Below are 12,643 nucleotides of genomic sequence, written 5' to 3'. Positions count from 1 at the left end.
AATGTGGTATTGAGACTGACTGGCACATATCACAATTTTGCTCAGTTTCGAAGTAAAAAATGGATCCATTACTCTACCAAGGCACATCCAATATCCAACACTAAATATGCATTCAAAACTTCTTACAAGGAAATTTTAGTTTCAAACACTCTCCCAAAGCATTTTGAATGCTTGCCCAATGCTTTAGCGTTCCTTTGCCCAGCACATTCTAATACACTTCAGTTTGATTGGAAAATGCAAGCATCAAACCTTAACCAACAAACTTGTGGGGTAAGCAATATTTACAAGCGTCTCTAAATTCTGTGTCTGCCCACACCTAATCTAGGTTTCAAGGTATATATTGGGGACATCACCAGAATTTTTCTTAAATTTGGTATTGAATTTCAGTTAAATACCAAATTACTGCTTTACTGTTTATACTACAAGCCGGCCACTCAGTCTCCCATTAAGACACAAGACAAGAGAGATGCACACATCATGAGGAAACTTAAAATGGACAATTACATTATTTTCTTTGTTAAATGTTTTACAAAGCAGGGACCTGGTGGCACAAACCTGAAAGTATACTTGACAGGAACCAGATTCCATCCTTGGATGCGACACATTTGTCAGAACAACGGCAATCCATTATTTTCAACCTGACATTTGGCTTGTTGCCGAGGTCTTAAGACTTTCAACAGTGCCTCGCTTATCTTGAACTTTAGCCGGTCACGAGCCAACTGGGTTTAAAGACGGCATCTTGCTTGAAGTTACGACCTGTAACAGAAGTTGATTCACCCTGGCGACGGAAACACTGCAAAAGAAACCAGTGTTTTACTGCTATACATTCAAGACTCAAGACATATCATTGCCTCGGCGAACCTAAGCTTTGCTAACATCAGTTATGGCATCAGTAATGTGAGTAGTTAGTAGAATTTTGCACAGTATTCACAACATCGTAGCAAAATGGCAAGTCATTTGTTTCTCACCCAATAAGCACCTGCTTTGGAGTCGATAAAAAATGCTTTTAAGGAAAAATAGCCACCAACAACACAGGACTATTGAATAATTAAAGAAAGTTCAATGTCACCAACCTTGTAGCAAACAACTGAGTCATCTGGGTACATTGCAAATAGCTTGGTTCCAAGGCGAGCATGGCAAGAATCACAAAGGCTCTCATCATTGATCTGCACAAGCCGTGACCTTTCCTCCAACCTTGCCAACCTTGCATCGATGTCTATGGCACGGGATAAATTATGCACAACCTGAAAGGGAAATTGTGAAAAGCTACAGGGACTATAGAAGGCAAAGACTGCAACAAATGTAACAAAGGTTACTTAACATGATATACGACCCAAGAACAAGGAATGGCCCACCCGCACCCCCAATTGCAAGAAACTCCTTCACCCATCCCCCAAAAAAATTAGTGGTGAAGAAAAATTAGTTCCGGTTAAAAGATGCAAGAACATCATGAAGAACAAGTTCACAATTAGTGAGAAGATCCTTAAATTATCATGTTTAATTAAAAAAAATGACAAAACAAGATTCATTGGTTCATCGTCCGACTGCACTAGAGTCGAGAAGAAAACATATAACACATTATAACCCAAATTAAAAAATCATAAACAATAGATTTTTAATTTAATATCTACAGTGATGAAACCAGAATAGACTCATATAAAACATACCTGGCCTTGGTGATGATGATGAAGGCGAGCTCTCAACATTCTTAAAATTGTTTCAGAGGCAAGTTGGAGAGGCATGTCGGGAGATAATGTCTGCAATTGAAAACATCAAATTCCCACAAGAACTAGAGAGGAAATAAACCCAGATCTAGGCATTGATCTATCCCCACCACATGAGAGGAGATAGAAATTTCAACTTTATTTGGTAGGACAATTAATTCTCAACATCCCAAGATATACAAATGTGTTTGCATGAAATAAATTTTTTCTCTTAGATCCCTGGATCATGCATAGTGCAATAATTATATTCTTTTTTTTTTTTTAAAGTAAGCTTCTGGAATCCTTTCGGAGTTTCCACTTTCTTTTGCCAAGCATTAAAGCAATGATATGCATCAGGAATCAGATATCATCTATAGCAGGAGGAAATACTTCATCCTTGAAGATAAGTTTATGAGCCAATATTTTGTCCCTCAGTAAAGAAGTGAACATTCCCAAACTAGATCTCCAGCCCAAATTACAAAAACTTTAAAAAAAGAAAGCAATCTTTCAATAAATAAAATGTGGTCAACAAAAATTTCAAAGTCATTTTCTATTCAATGATGCAATTATTAAAATAATCTTTCCTTTGTTGAGTAAAATTGGAAAAATAAATGAAAAATCGTGCATAACCTCTCTAAATCAATCCAATTATGGAGAGAAGTTCTGGATTTCTGTTTCCATCAATTTTACATATATATAAATATTTGTCCTATAAAGAATAGATGTAGATATTGGGATACAAGATATTGATACAAACACATAGGAGTGTAAAGTTTTAGAAGATTAAGAGGGAGGTTTATCACCAAAAGGCTTAAATAAATAATTTTTTTCCAAAAAAAAAAAATGACTAGGCGGCTGAGCATTTAAAAGATTATCTATTTCTTCTCCCTCTCATGTGTTAATTTCGTTAATTACTAGGCATATAAAATTTTTTTTTCCATTTTAAAAACAAAAAAGGGCGTCCTCCAGGCCACATGGCTCCTCACTTTGCAAGGATAGGAGGAGGGTTGTCACAGAGTACACACCCTTACGCCTGCTTTTATGCAGAAGGACTGTTTCTTTGAACTCAAATCCATGACTAACTGATTATAAAGCAGTAATCTTACCACTGATCCAAGGTACACCCTCATTTTTTTTTCTACATTAAAAAGAAGATACTATTAATAAACATAATTTATCAGCTACATGCTCGTGATCATTTGGTGTTTGATGTTTTCTGAGTCGAAGTACCAAATATTGGACACATTTGGGTACACAACCCAAAAGTAGGTAAAGGACTGATGTGCAATACAAGTACTCTAATAGCCCAAGCCAAATCCACAAGAATACAAACCTTTGGCACGACCAGGTTGCTTCATACTTCATACATAATTTATCCGAACCTATAACCAGAAAAATCAACCCCCACAATCAACGTGAAGCAGGGAATTGGGGTTACCACAATCTCCCTGCTCAAATACACAACATTCACATTGCAACATGTCAAGAGGCCTAGTCTCGCTCTAGTAGGGGACAAACGGTTCTCCTCTACTCTGCTGTTCAACCCTCAATGGGCCAATACACTTCCTCTTATGTGTCCAACTATAGTGCCATGAACTCAACCTACTGGCCCAAGAACCTTTCAACTGACCAACTAGCCCAAAATGCTTAAGCTAAGTTACTTGCATCCACACAAATCTTCCCTATGGAACCGGCATGGGACTGGGGAACTGAAGTACCACAATTCACAAGTATTCTTTAAATATGGCCACCCTTGAGAAGTATCCATGCTTCATAGTAGGTCCCCAAATATTTCTAGTGAGACTGACATAACAGTATTCTGTATTCACAACTTGAGAAGCAAAAAGTGTACACAAGGAGTGTGTATTAACAAACAAAAAGGGGATGTCTGCTACCTCAAGAACTTGCAAAGGATCTAAAGATTCTCCATGATTGTGAAGAAGACGAACAGCAGCCTTAAACATGGGCTCCTTACCATCACGTGGATCCAAATACATATCAAGCAGCCTGGGAATATTATATCACAATCACAAAAAATCAGAGTATTGAAAATAAAATTTTTTTTTTTTTTTTTGGGGGGCTCAGGGTGGAGCTGGGGGGGCATGTGCACCCGCCAACTGCACACACAACCTCAAGAGGGGGGGAAAAAAGAAGAGAAGGGAACCAACTGCATATAGGCGTCCGGCCTGCCAATCTCTGCACAATACTGTTCTGCAGCTTCACTGTCTTCCAGCTTCCTGACAGACAATTGATTATTATAAATAAATATCAAATAGTTCAGTTCCCACAAGCCATCTAATTATGAAATGCTCAGTCCATGTGGTATGCAACTATAGGTGAGATATTCTAGAATATCTTGCAAGTTGCAATACAACTGAAAAATAAAATAGAATTCAACTCAACAAATGAAGCATGTGATCCTACAAAACTGAATTTTTTTTTAAATTTATATATGAATAAGAAACAAAATATGGAAAATAACAAATTTAAAATCATCAAGGGCCAACATACAAAATATCATGAATTCAGCTGATTGTCCATCTGAAGAAATTGAGAAACATCTTCAAATGAATACTAGAAGCTTTGCTCAATCTTCATCAGCACAGGAAATAAAGGTTAGCTCGGGAATGAAGTGGGGAATTTTGTTTAATGTAGATTCAAACTCTGCAAATGAGATGAGATACTTTGAGCTTGTTAAAGATGGAGATCACATAATGGTTCATCCACCATCAGAGATTTTTCAAACTGAAGATACTATTATAGTTTCTTGGGAAACCACCCCTTATACCTATATCCGCAATGTGACTGATAAAATCCGGAAGATGGCAGGAAAAATACACATATTCTCTCTTGCTCATGGATCATATATCTTTAAATTTCAAAGTTCTGGGGTTAAAAATAGAAATCTTGAACAAGGACTCTTGCTCATTGATAATTCGCCAATGTTTCTTACCAGTTGGAATTCCTTTTCTGAAAGAAACCTATAAGAAGATATAAAAAATACTAATCTGGGTTAAGTTTCATAAAACTCCATTTTACTGGACTCCAGAGGGCCACGGCTGTATTGCAAGCTCTGTTGTTATTCCATCAAGTACGGATGCCTTCACAAGACAGATGAAGAAACTTTCTACTGCATGTATATGTGTTGAGATTAATATAAATAATGATCTGCCAGACATTATTGAAATTCTCTCACTGGAGGGAGATTTTATTTCAATTGAACTTGAATATGTTTGGAAGCCCCTAAAAGACATACAATCTATGCGGGGATTTTGGCTATAATGGGAAAAAATGAAAGAGCAAAGGAAAATGGACTGAAAAAGAAAAGGATAACAAGGATCTACTTTCTCAAAATCCTTTTAATGTTTTGAAGGAAAAGGAAGATGAGGAATTATGCATGAATCATGAATGGGTAAAGTGGAAGCTCTAATGAGTGAGACAAGAAAACCAACAGGGAAATTACAGCAAGCAGTATAGGAAAAATGAAGATATAGAAGGGAATGAAATTGCTAAGGATAAGCTGATGGAAAAGTTCATTATGCCAATGATGTAAAAGTTATCTCACGAGAAGGGACCAAAAAAAGGACACAAAGCCCCAAGGAAAAGAAGACCGATAAAACAAGTAATACCTCTGTATGAGACCTGCCAATATGTGGAACTGATAAGAAGTTTCATGAGATTTTGTCTCCAGCCTCTGGTATCAGTTCTGGAATGCACACAGGACATAGCTCTTCTAATATTGGCTCTGGAATTGTTGTTCCTTCATCTACTGGTACTCCAGCAAAGGATAAAACTAATCCTGAGAGTTCAACTTCAAAAACTTCTGACAGAATGAGTCAGAAGAATATGCAGATTATCAACTCTAAATCAGGAGGGAAAAGGGCAGGAAGAAGGGAAGGCCCCCCTAAAAATCAAGCTAAGCTTGAAGCAAAAAATTCTGCAAAGGGTGTAAAGTGATAATTTTAAATATTTAATGTTGGAATATTAGGGGATTGAACATTTCCTACAAGCAAAAGAAAGTTTCAAAACCAATTTAAGAAAGAATTCTCAAGTATGATGGGGATTTGTGAAACTAAAGTGAAGACCGTTAAATTTTACTTTGTTTCTAAGCAAACTAGAAGAAACTGGGTGTTCATTCATAACTATGAAAGTAATGATAACAGGGCAGAATTTGGGTACGTTATGACCCAATTCATTTCACTGTTGTAGAAGTTATAAAACAATCTCAAAAGTAATTTATCAGCAACCACATATTTCCATGATTTCCTTTATATAAGCAGCAAATGGCATGCTAGAAATAAGAGATTTATGGGGTTCTCTTTTATGCTGAAGAAGGTTAATAATGTCCACTGGGTACTTTTTAAGTAACTTCAATTCAGTCAGAGATCACTTTGAAAGCAGGAATCTTGTAATGTCTTCGTGCAAAACTGGAACGGAGGATTTCAGGAGCTTCTTCATGCGATCCTGCATGGATAATTTTCCCTATGGTGGTCCTACCTTCATTTGGTCCAATAAAAGGTAGAAAATGGACTTATTTCCAGAAAGATGGATGGAGTCCTAACTAAGCAGAGCTATAAACATGGCTTTTCCAAAACAAAAAAAGTGGAAAATTTGTCTCCCAAGGTATCTGTGATCATTGCCCAGCAATTGTCAACATTCTTCCAGAATCAACAGTAAGAATAAATATTTCATTTAAGTTCCTAAATTGTTGGATAATGCATTCTAAATTTCTTGATGTTAGAGGATCAGCAAACTTCCATTTTCATGGCACTCCAATGTATATTTTCTGCCAGAAGTTGAAAAGGTTAAAGAAAGCTCTTAGAAGTTTTCATGAGGAGCAATTTTCTGACATTTAAAATAGAATCAAGATTGCTAAAGAAACATGGAGAAAGCTGAAATTCATGTGCTCAATAATCCAATTATCCAAATAGGGCAAACGTCTCTGAGATTACTGAAAAGCAGAACAGATATATTAGCCTTTTCAATGCTGAGGAAAGTTTTTTGAAGCAGAAATCAAGAGTTATGTGGCCTTCAACTTGGCAATAAGAATAATAAATTTTCTCAAATTTTATAAGGGATAGGGAGACAATACCTCAGATTAGATTCTTAATACGAAAGCAAGGATGAAATAAATAATAAGTTAACCTCCTATGATCAACAGCTATTGGGGACTAAAAATAAGGAGATCATGAACTGCAATTTGGGTTTCATGTCAGAATTCGTGAACTTTGAGTGGGCAGATTCTAAGAAACACTCACTTTGCAACCCTATATCCAAAGAAGAAATAATGAAGGCAATATCTTCATTTTCTGGATGATAAGGCTCCAGGTCCAGATGGTTGCAATGCTAAGTTCTATATGATCTGCCAGGCTGTCATTGAAACAGATATGGCTCAAGCTATTCTGTCTTTCTTCAAGGACTCAAAGCAACTAAAGCAAGTTAATTATACCAAGGCATTCAGAACCAAGTTGTGCAAAAAATAAATAAACAAAATTTTCGAGTAACAGTTTTTTTATTGTGTTTTTGGAAGGAACAGTGGACTTTTTATGCTTTAGGATTTTGATTTGTTTTATGTTGTCAAAAAAAAAAAAAAAGGTTTTGATATTTTTTGCCATTCTATTGAGTTCAAATGGGAGGCATTTCCTTATTTACAGGTAAAAGATTTCAGCAGATATAAAAGAAATTCATTTTCCATCACCTTAAATGATTTCTACATGCATTGAAGCTAGAGAGGACCTACATTCCTATAAAAAAACCATTACCAAAGGCCCCAAGTCCCACTAGATGGGGTTGGTTAATCTTTCTCTGCCGTTTGCAATCCAGGGCAAGATCCCCAGTTAAGTTAGAATTTTTTATCAAATATTTCTTCAGTCCAAGTTATTCAAAGGACTACCTCTGCCCCTCCTTCCTATAACCTCTGATGTTAACTAAATCACTCTTTATTACCAGAACATTGCTCAATCTGCATTTCAAGTGCCCAAAAATCTCAACTGTCCTTCCATTCTGTTATCTTCTGCAAATGCCATTAAGCTGCTGCAGATGTGATTTGTTCCTCACTTTATCTTTTAAAATTATACTGCCCATCCATCAGCATTCTCATTTAGTAATTTCAGATATATTTACTTTTTGGATACATTGTTTGATTTGTTTCTCAGTCATCCATTGTTTGATTTGTTTCTCAGTCATCCACCAAAAATCAGTTAAGCATATCTGGTCTTAATAGTCATCCTAAAGCTTAAAAACCTACACCTAAAAATAAAATTTTAATTAAAAAAAAACACAACAAAAAACAAAATAACCCTGCAACAGCAAGTCATTCATGTGCATAGTGTCTAATTCAGCGGTCTCACCTAATGCTACCTCAGGTACAAGACTTAGCACCATGGAGTCTTCTTTATGGGCACTCTGGAGGCCCACTTTTGACAACTGGGCATTGTGCATACTTATTAGCTTATCCGCACCAATCTACCAGAATATTTAAAAGGAAACAACTCTAAAGATTACAATTACTAAGGCATCTACTGTTGTTTTGGTGCACAAGCCAACTTGACTCTTAGAATCAAGATATAAGATATAGGAGAAACAACCAAATGACATTATGTTTTCAAAGCAGCCTCCAATAATTAGAAAAAATTGAAAAAAAAAAAAATGAGTGGATAAATATGAACATAATGAGAGCATAAGCCAGGAATGTGAAGCCCAATGTAGTCAAACTTAGGAACAAAACTGATTTTTAATAAAATAATACGAGCTTCTGACACCAATAATTATCAACTATAAATCATTTAAATCACATCCAAAAGAAGTGATAGTGACTAGTGCAGCCTACAAAGAGACCTTCTGAACATGTTACATGCAAAAAACCTCAACTCATTCTTAGCATAGGCAATGATAATTAGCAATTTTATTAAATTAAAAGGTAATGCAAAGCTTACAATGCCAAAATTTGGAGTACCAATGATTCTTGTCCTAGCTTCCTGTAGAGAATAGCCTGTCACAGAAAGCCAGAAAAAACATTAGCAGAAAAAGATTACAAAAATTATATTTATACCATTTTAATAATTTAAAAAATAAAAAGTCAATTTCCCTTGCCCAAACATCAATAAGAAATGAAGGAAGAATACACTTACTCCATCCAGACCTCTAAAGTAACCACATAAGCAATACTATTGCATAACATTTAAATTGAATGAAATAACTAGAATCCAGAGCTAGGCAAAACTAGGAAAAAGAGTATGAATTAAAATCAAAAAACAGGCAAACTTTGGAAAAGGAGTTCCAACTACCTTCTCCAACCATAATTCTGATCCTTCAATCAAGTCAAGGACCTCTTCTGGATCATACAAGTCTGATGACTGCAAAAAAGTTTGCAGTCTCTCTCTGACAGGACTTTCAAAGATGGAATTCCTTCCAAAATCCAAAAAATTTGACCCATGCAGCCTTCCAGCATCAGGGTTTTGGGAACTATTTTCTGTTTCAAAAGTTTCCATTGCTGATTTTGCAAGTGACAGAGCATATAATGTGTGGAATTGAGTGTCATCTGAGTCTTGATCTTCGATCAACCACTGGAGATACCTAGCCAGATAAAAGTGATCAAATAAACTTCATGCCAAAAAGGCTTATGTGAACTATTTATGAAAAATGTCAATACTATAGGAAGAAAATTCACATAAACTTTGGTACAATGAAATGACAGCTTAATCAAGAAATTTTTTAGAACAATTTATAGCAAACTTGAATTTATTACACAATACTAAGACGAAAAATCGATTTAATTATAACTCAAAAAACGAGCAGCTGAAACCGAGATTTGGGACCAGGACCTATCTACTGCAATTCATAAAGAAACTGGAAAATTTCTGCGGTCAAGCATTGTCCTAACCATTATAATTGATGTAGCAATTTGTATCCTTGAGTCATACAGGCATACCTTTGAAGAATGTCAACCTTTTTGGGATCAATTGCTGGAATTACTTCATCTGTAGTTTTAAAACAAGTGAACATATTAGGACCAATCCATCAATGCATGAAAAAATTAAATTATAATAGAAACATATCAAGCACAAAGCTATGGCTATATTAGCATAGCACGGCAAAGCAAGCTTAGAACTCAAAGAACAAAACAAGATTCTCTAAGTCTGTGACCAGGTCATTGCAAGAAAATACAGCTAAATCTTTCTGAAGAGAAGAAGGAAGGTGTGCTACAAGCCTACAACTAACATAACATCCAGCTGAAAATGCTAGCAAGCTATGCTGGCATGGCTTTAGAACAACCAAAGAATAGGGGATTAATGCTCCAACTCCAATGCACAAGGGATGATCAATTAATCAATCAATCAACCAGACAAGAGATGAGGCGTAGCTTCCTTGGTTATTCCACTTCAGAAAGTGCATTATATTATCCAAAATGCCCTGGAAGGAAACCCAGAATGGATTGACAAGCATCCCAAACCAAACTTTTTTCTTAATGATTCTTCAAAAGCCTTGCTTTTCTCAATTCAAATTTGATGGGCCGCTCAAGGGAACTTTCATAGGGATGCAGAGAAGACTGCTTGCACCTTTTTAATGGTAAAAAATGTCCCATGTTCCAATTTTGTTATCCCTGCCTATTCTTCTCTGGGCAATAATGAGGGATCTTCTCAGAGAGAAAACTGCTTTTTTTTTTAATGATTCTTCAAAAGCCTTGCTTTTCTCAATTCAAATTTGATGGGCCGCTCAAGGGAACTTTCATAGGGATGCAGAGAAGACTGCTTGCTCCTTTTTAAAGGTTAAAAATGTCACAGGTTCCAATTTTGTTATCCCTGCCTATTCTTCTCTGGGCAATAATGAGGGATCTTCTCAGAGAAGTTGAAAACTATCTAGTTACATCATCTCAAAACATAATAATATATTAATATCATAATATATCAACAATATATTGTAATATATTTATCATGCCATTGTTTTTTTTTTTTACATTATTAGAATAAGGAGTTATTTCAGTATTGAAAAATGAACATAATATTGGTAGAATAATATATTTATATCACATTTGATTATAAATCAAATAATATCATGATACTGAAGCAATATCATATGAATTTTTCAGATAACATAAGAGATTTGTTAAGGAAAGAAGTAAAAAATAACAGAGGGCTAGAAGTCCTCAAAAATTAAAACCCCTCGAAAAAAATAAAATAAAATAAAATAGAACGTGAAAATCCTTACACAGCTAATCCCAAAAGCCCCTTTTCAAACCCCTCCCTTCATAATTTATAGAACACATTAAATTGGCTCACTCTCTATGTCCATTTTCATCGTGCTCTTCCCAAAATCCTATCTAATTTCATGCCCAGCTAGTCCATGTGATCTTCAGCATTAATATACTTTTTCACAACTTCTTTCTTTGAGAGGTGGGGACGAACAAAATATCATCTCTTTTAATACCTGCCACCTGCTCTGCAATCCAATCATTACCTGCTTCTTTATTATTTCCTCCATTCTCAAAATGTAGAACCCCTTCCAACTCCATTGTGGGAGTCTCAGACACGTGAGACCCATGGTCCACAGAGTAAGGAATCTGAGAAACCGTACAGCTCATGAAATTCATCCAATAATAATCTACCATTGCAACCAAACTCACCATCAAATTCACTTCCCTCGTATGACTCATAAGTCATCACCCCTACTTCCCTTTGCTTAGATCTGATCTGTACAATGATGCCAGAATGGTCATTGCTGCAATTCATTAAGGTCACATCCCTTGCTGATATTTGGAACACAAACCATCAAGCAGTGTAGCTGAGAAGGAGAAAAGAACCCCCCACCACCCCCCCCCCCCTCCCTCTCTTTCTCATGTGTGAAGGTGCTCGAAGGCTAGACCTTGTCCTTGAATGTGAGAAAGTTAACCTCCTCAGAGAGTTTTCAAAGAGTATCAAACTCCCTCCCTTCCTCTGGCAAACAGGACTTCCATTCTCTGTTCTCTCTCCCTCTACCTTCTCAGCACGTTACTGAACATATGTTTTCAGCAATGGTATTTGATAATTATGGAATAGTTCCTTCACATCAGAAGCAAGTCTTTCGATCTACAACTGGAAGAGGCTCGGCAAGGTATTTCGTTTTTTCTGTTGGAGCAAAATACCCAGCTGAATTGATGGATAAGGACCTTGTTTATGGCTGCTTGGTGACTTTCTTTTTCATTATCAGTAGAGAGAAATTTGTATTCGCAGGGCATCAAGGGGATGCCATCCTGAGATACAAAACGTCAAGCACTCTGTAGTGTCGCAAACACGCAAACATCAAGGATTACATTAAGATCATTAAAAATTTTTCCACTAAGCCCACTGGAAACAACAGCAATCCATTGCTCTTTGCAAATTTGAAGCGGAGTAGCTGTTATCTTTGAAGGCTCTCTTATTTCTTTCTTTCCAAGCACACCAAAAGATGACGAGAGGGATGAGATTCAAAGTCTTTCGCTTCTCCTTGGTGACTCCAATGCCTTTCCAAGCCCAAATCTCCCCTCCAACGGAATTTGCAGAAACCCACTGATATCAAGTCAAGGATAGAACCATATTTCCACAAGTTCCTTGTTCAGGGGCAGTAGAGAAGAATGTGGTTGACTGATTCTGCATCAGCCATACAAAGAAAACATCTATTTGTAACTGTAAGCCCCCTTTTTCTGCAGATTGTCAAGGGTTAAAATGTTTCCATGTGTGGACTCCCAAAGAAAAAAAAAAAAAGGCAACCTTTGAAGGGGCTTCTGTCCTCTAAATATGAATCCAAAGGGAGTTGTTTCAATTTGTTCCCATCAAGGAAAACTTCTTGTAGAAAGATTTAACAGTGGAAACGCCATTTTTATTCAAAGTCCATTTTGGTTCAATGGAGATGTTTTGGTAACAGAAATTATAGAGATTGCTGTAAAAGTCAAGAGTATGCATGAAGTTCCCAATCTGCCACATTCC

General features: G+C 36.3%; 1 protein-coding gene across 1 annotated transcript in view; it reads right to left on the bottom strand.

Annotated features, from left to right (window-relative positions):
- Positions 1 to 358: 358 nt before the first annotated feature.
- Positions 359 to 12,643, bottom strand: part of LOC131167267 (vacuolar sorting protein 3) — a 54,156-nt gene continuing 41,871 nt past the window's right edge. The window contains exons 7-14 of the mRNA XM_058125977.1: positions 9,634 to 9,682; positions 8,990 to 9,278; positions 8,639 to 8,694; positions 3,872 to 3,940; positions 3,599 to 3,710; positions 1,668 to 1,757; positions 1,074 to 1,244; positions 359 to 793 (exon numbers count right to left, since the gene is read on the bottom strand). Of these exons, the coding sequence (XP_057981960.1) occupies positions 701 to 793; positions 1,074 to 1,244; positions 1,668 to 1,757; positions 3,599 to 3,710; positions 3,872 to 3,940; positions 8,639 to 8,694; positions 8,990 to 9,278; positions 9,634 to 9,682 (929 nt within the window). The 3' untranslated portion in view covers positions 359 to 700. The remainder of the gene's footprint in view (positions 794 to 1,073; positions 1,245 to 1,667; positions 1,758 to 3,598; positions 3,711 to 3,871; positions 3,941 to 8,638; positions 8,695 to 8,989; positions 9,279 to 9,633; positions 9,683 to 12,643) is intronic.

This window comes from Malania oleifera, chromosome 11 (genome assembly GCF_029873635.1).
Source record: "Malania oleifera isolate guangnan ecotype guangnan chromosome 11, ASM2987363v1, whole genome shotgun sequence".
In the NCBI taxonomy this organism is placed as follows: domain Eukaryota; kingdom Viridiplantae; phylum Streptophyta; class Magnoliopsida; order Santalales; family Ximeniaceae; genus Malania; species Malania oleifera.
The sequence above is the reverse complement of the archived record's forward strand: the minus strand, read 5'-3'. Positions and strand labels throughout refer to the sequence as shown.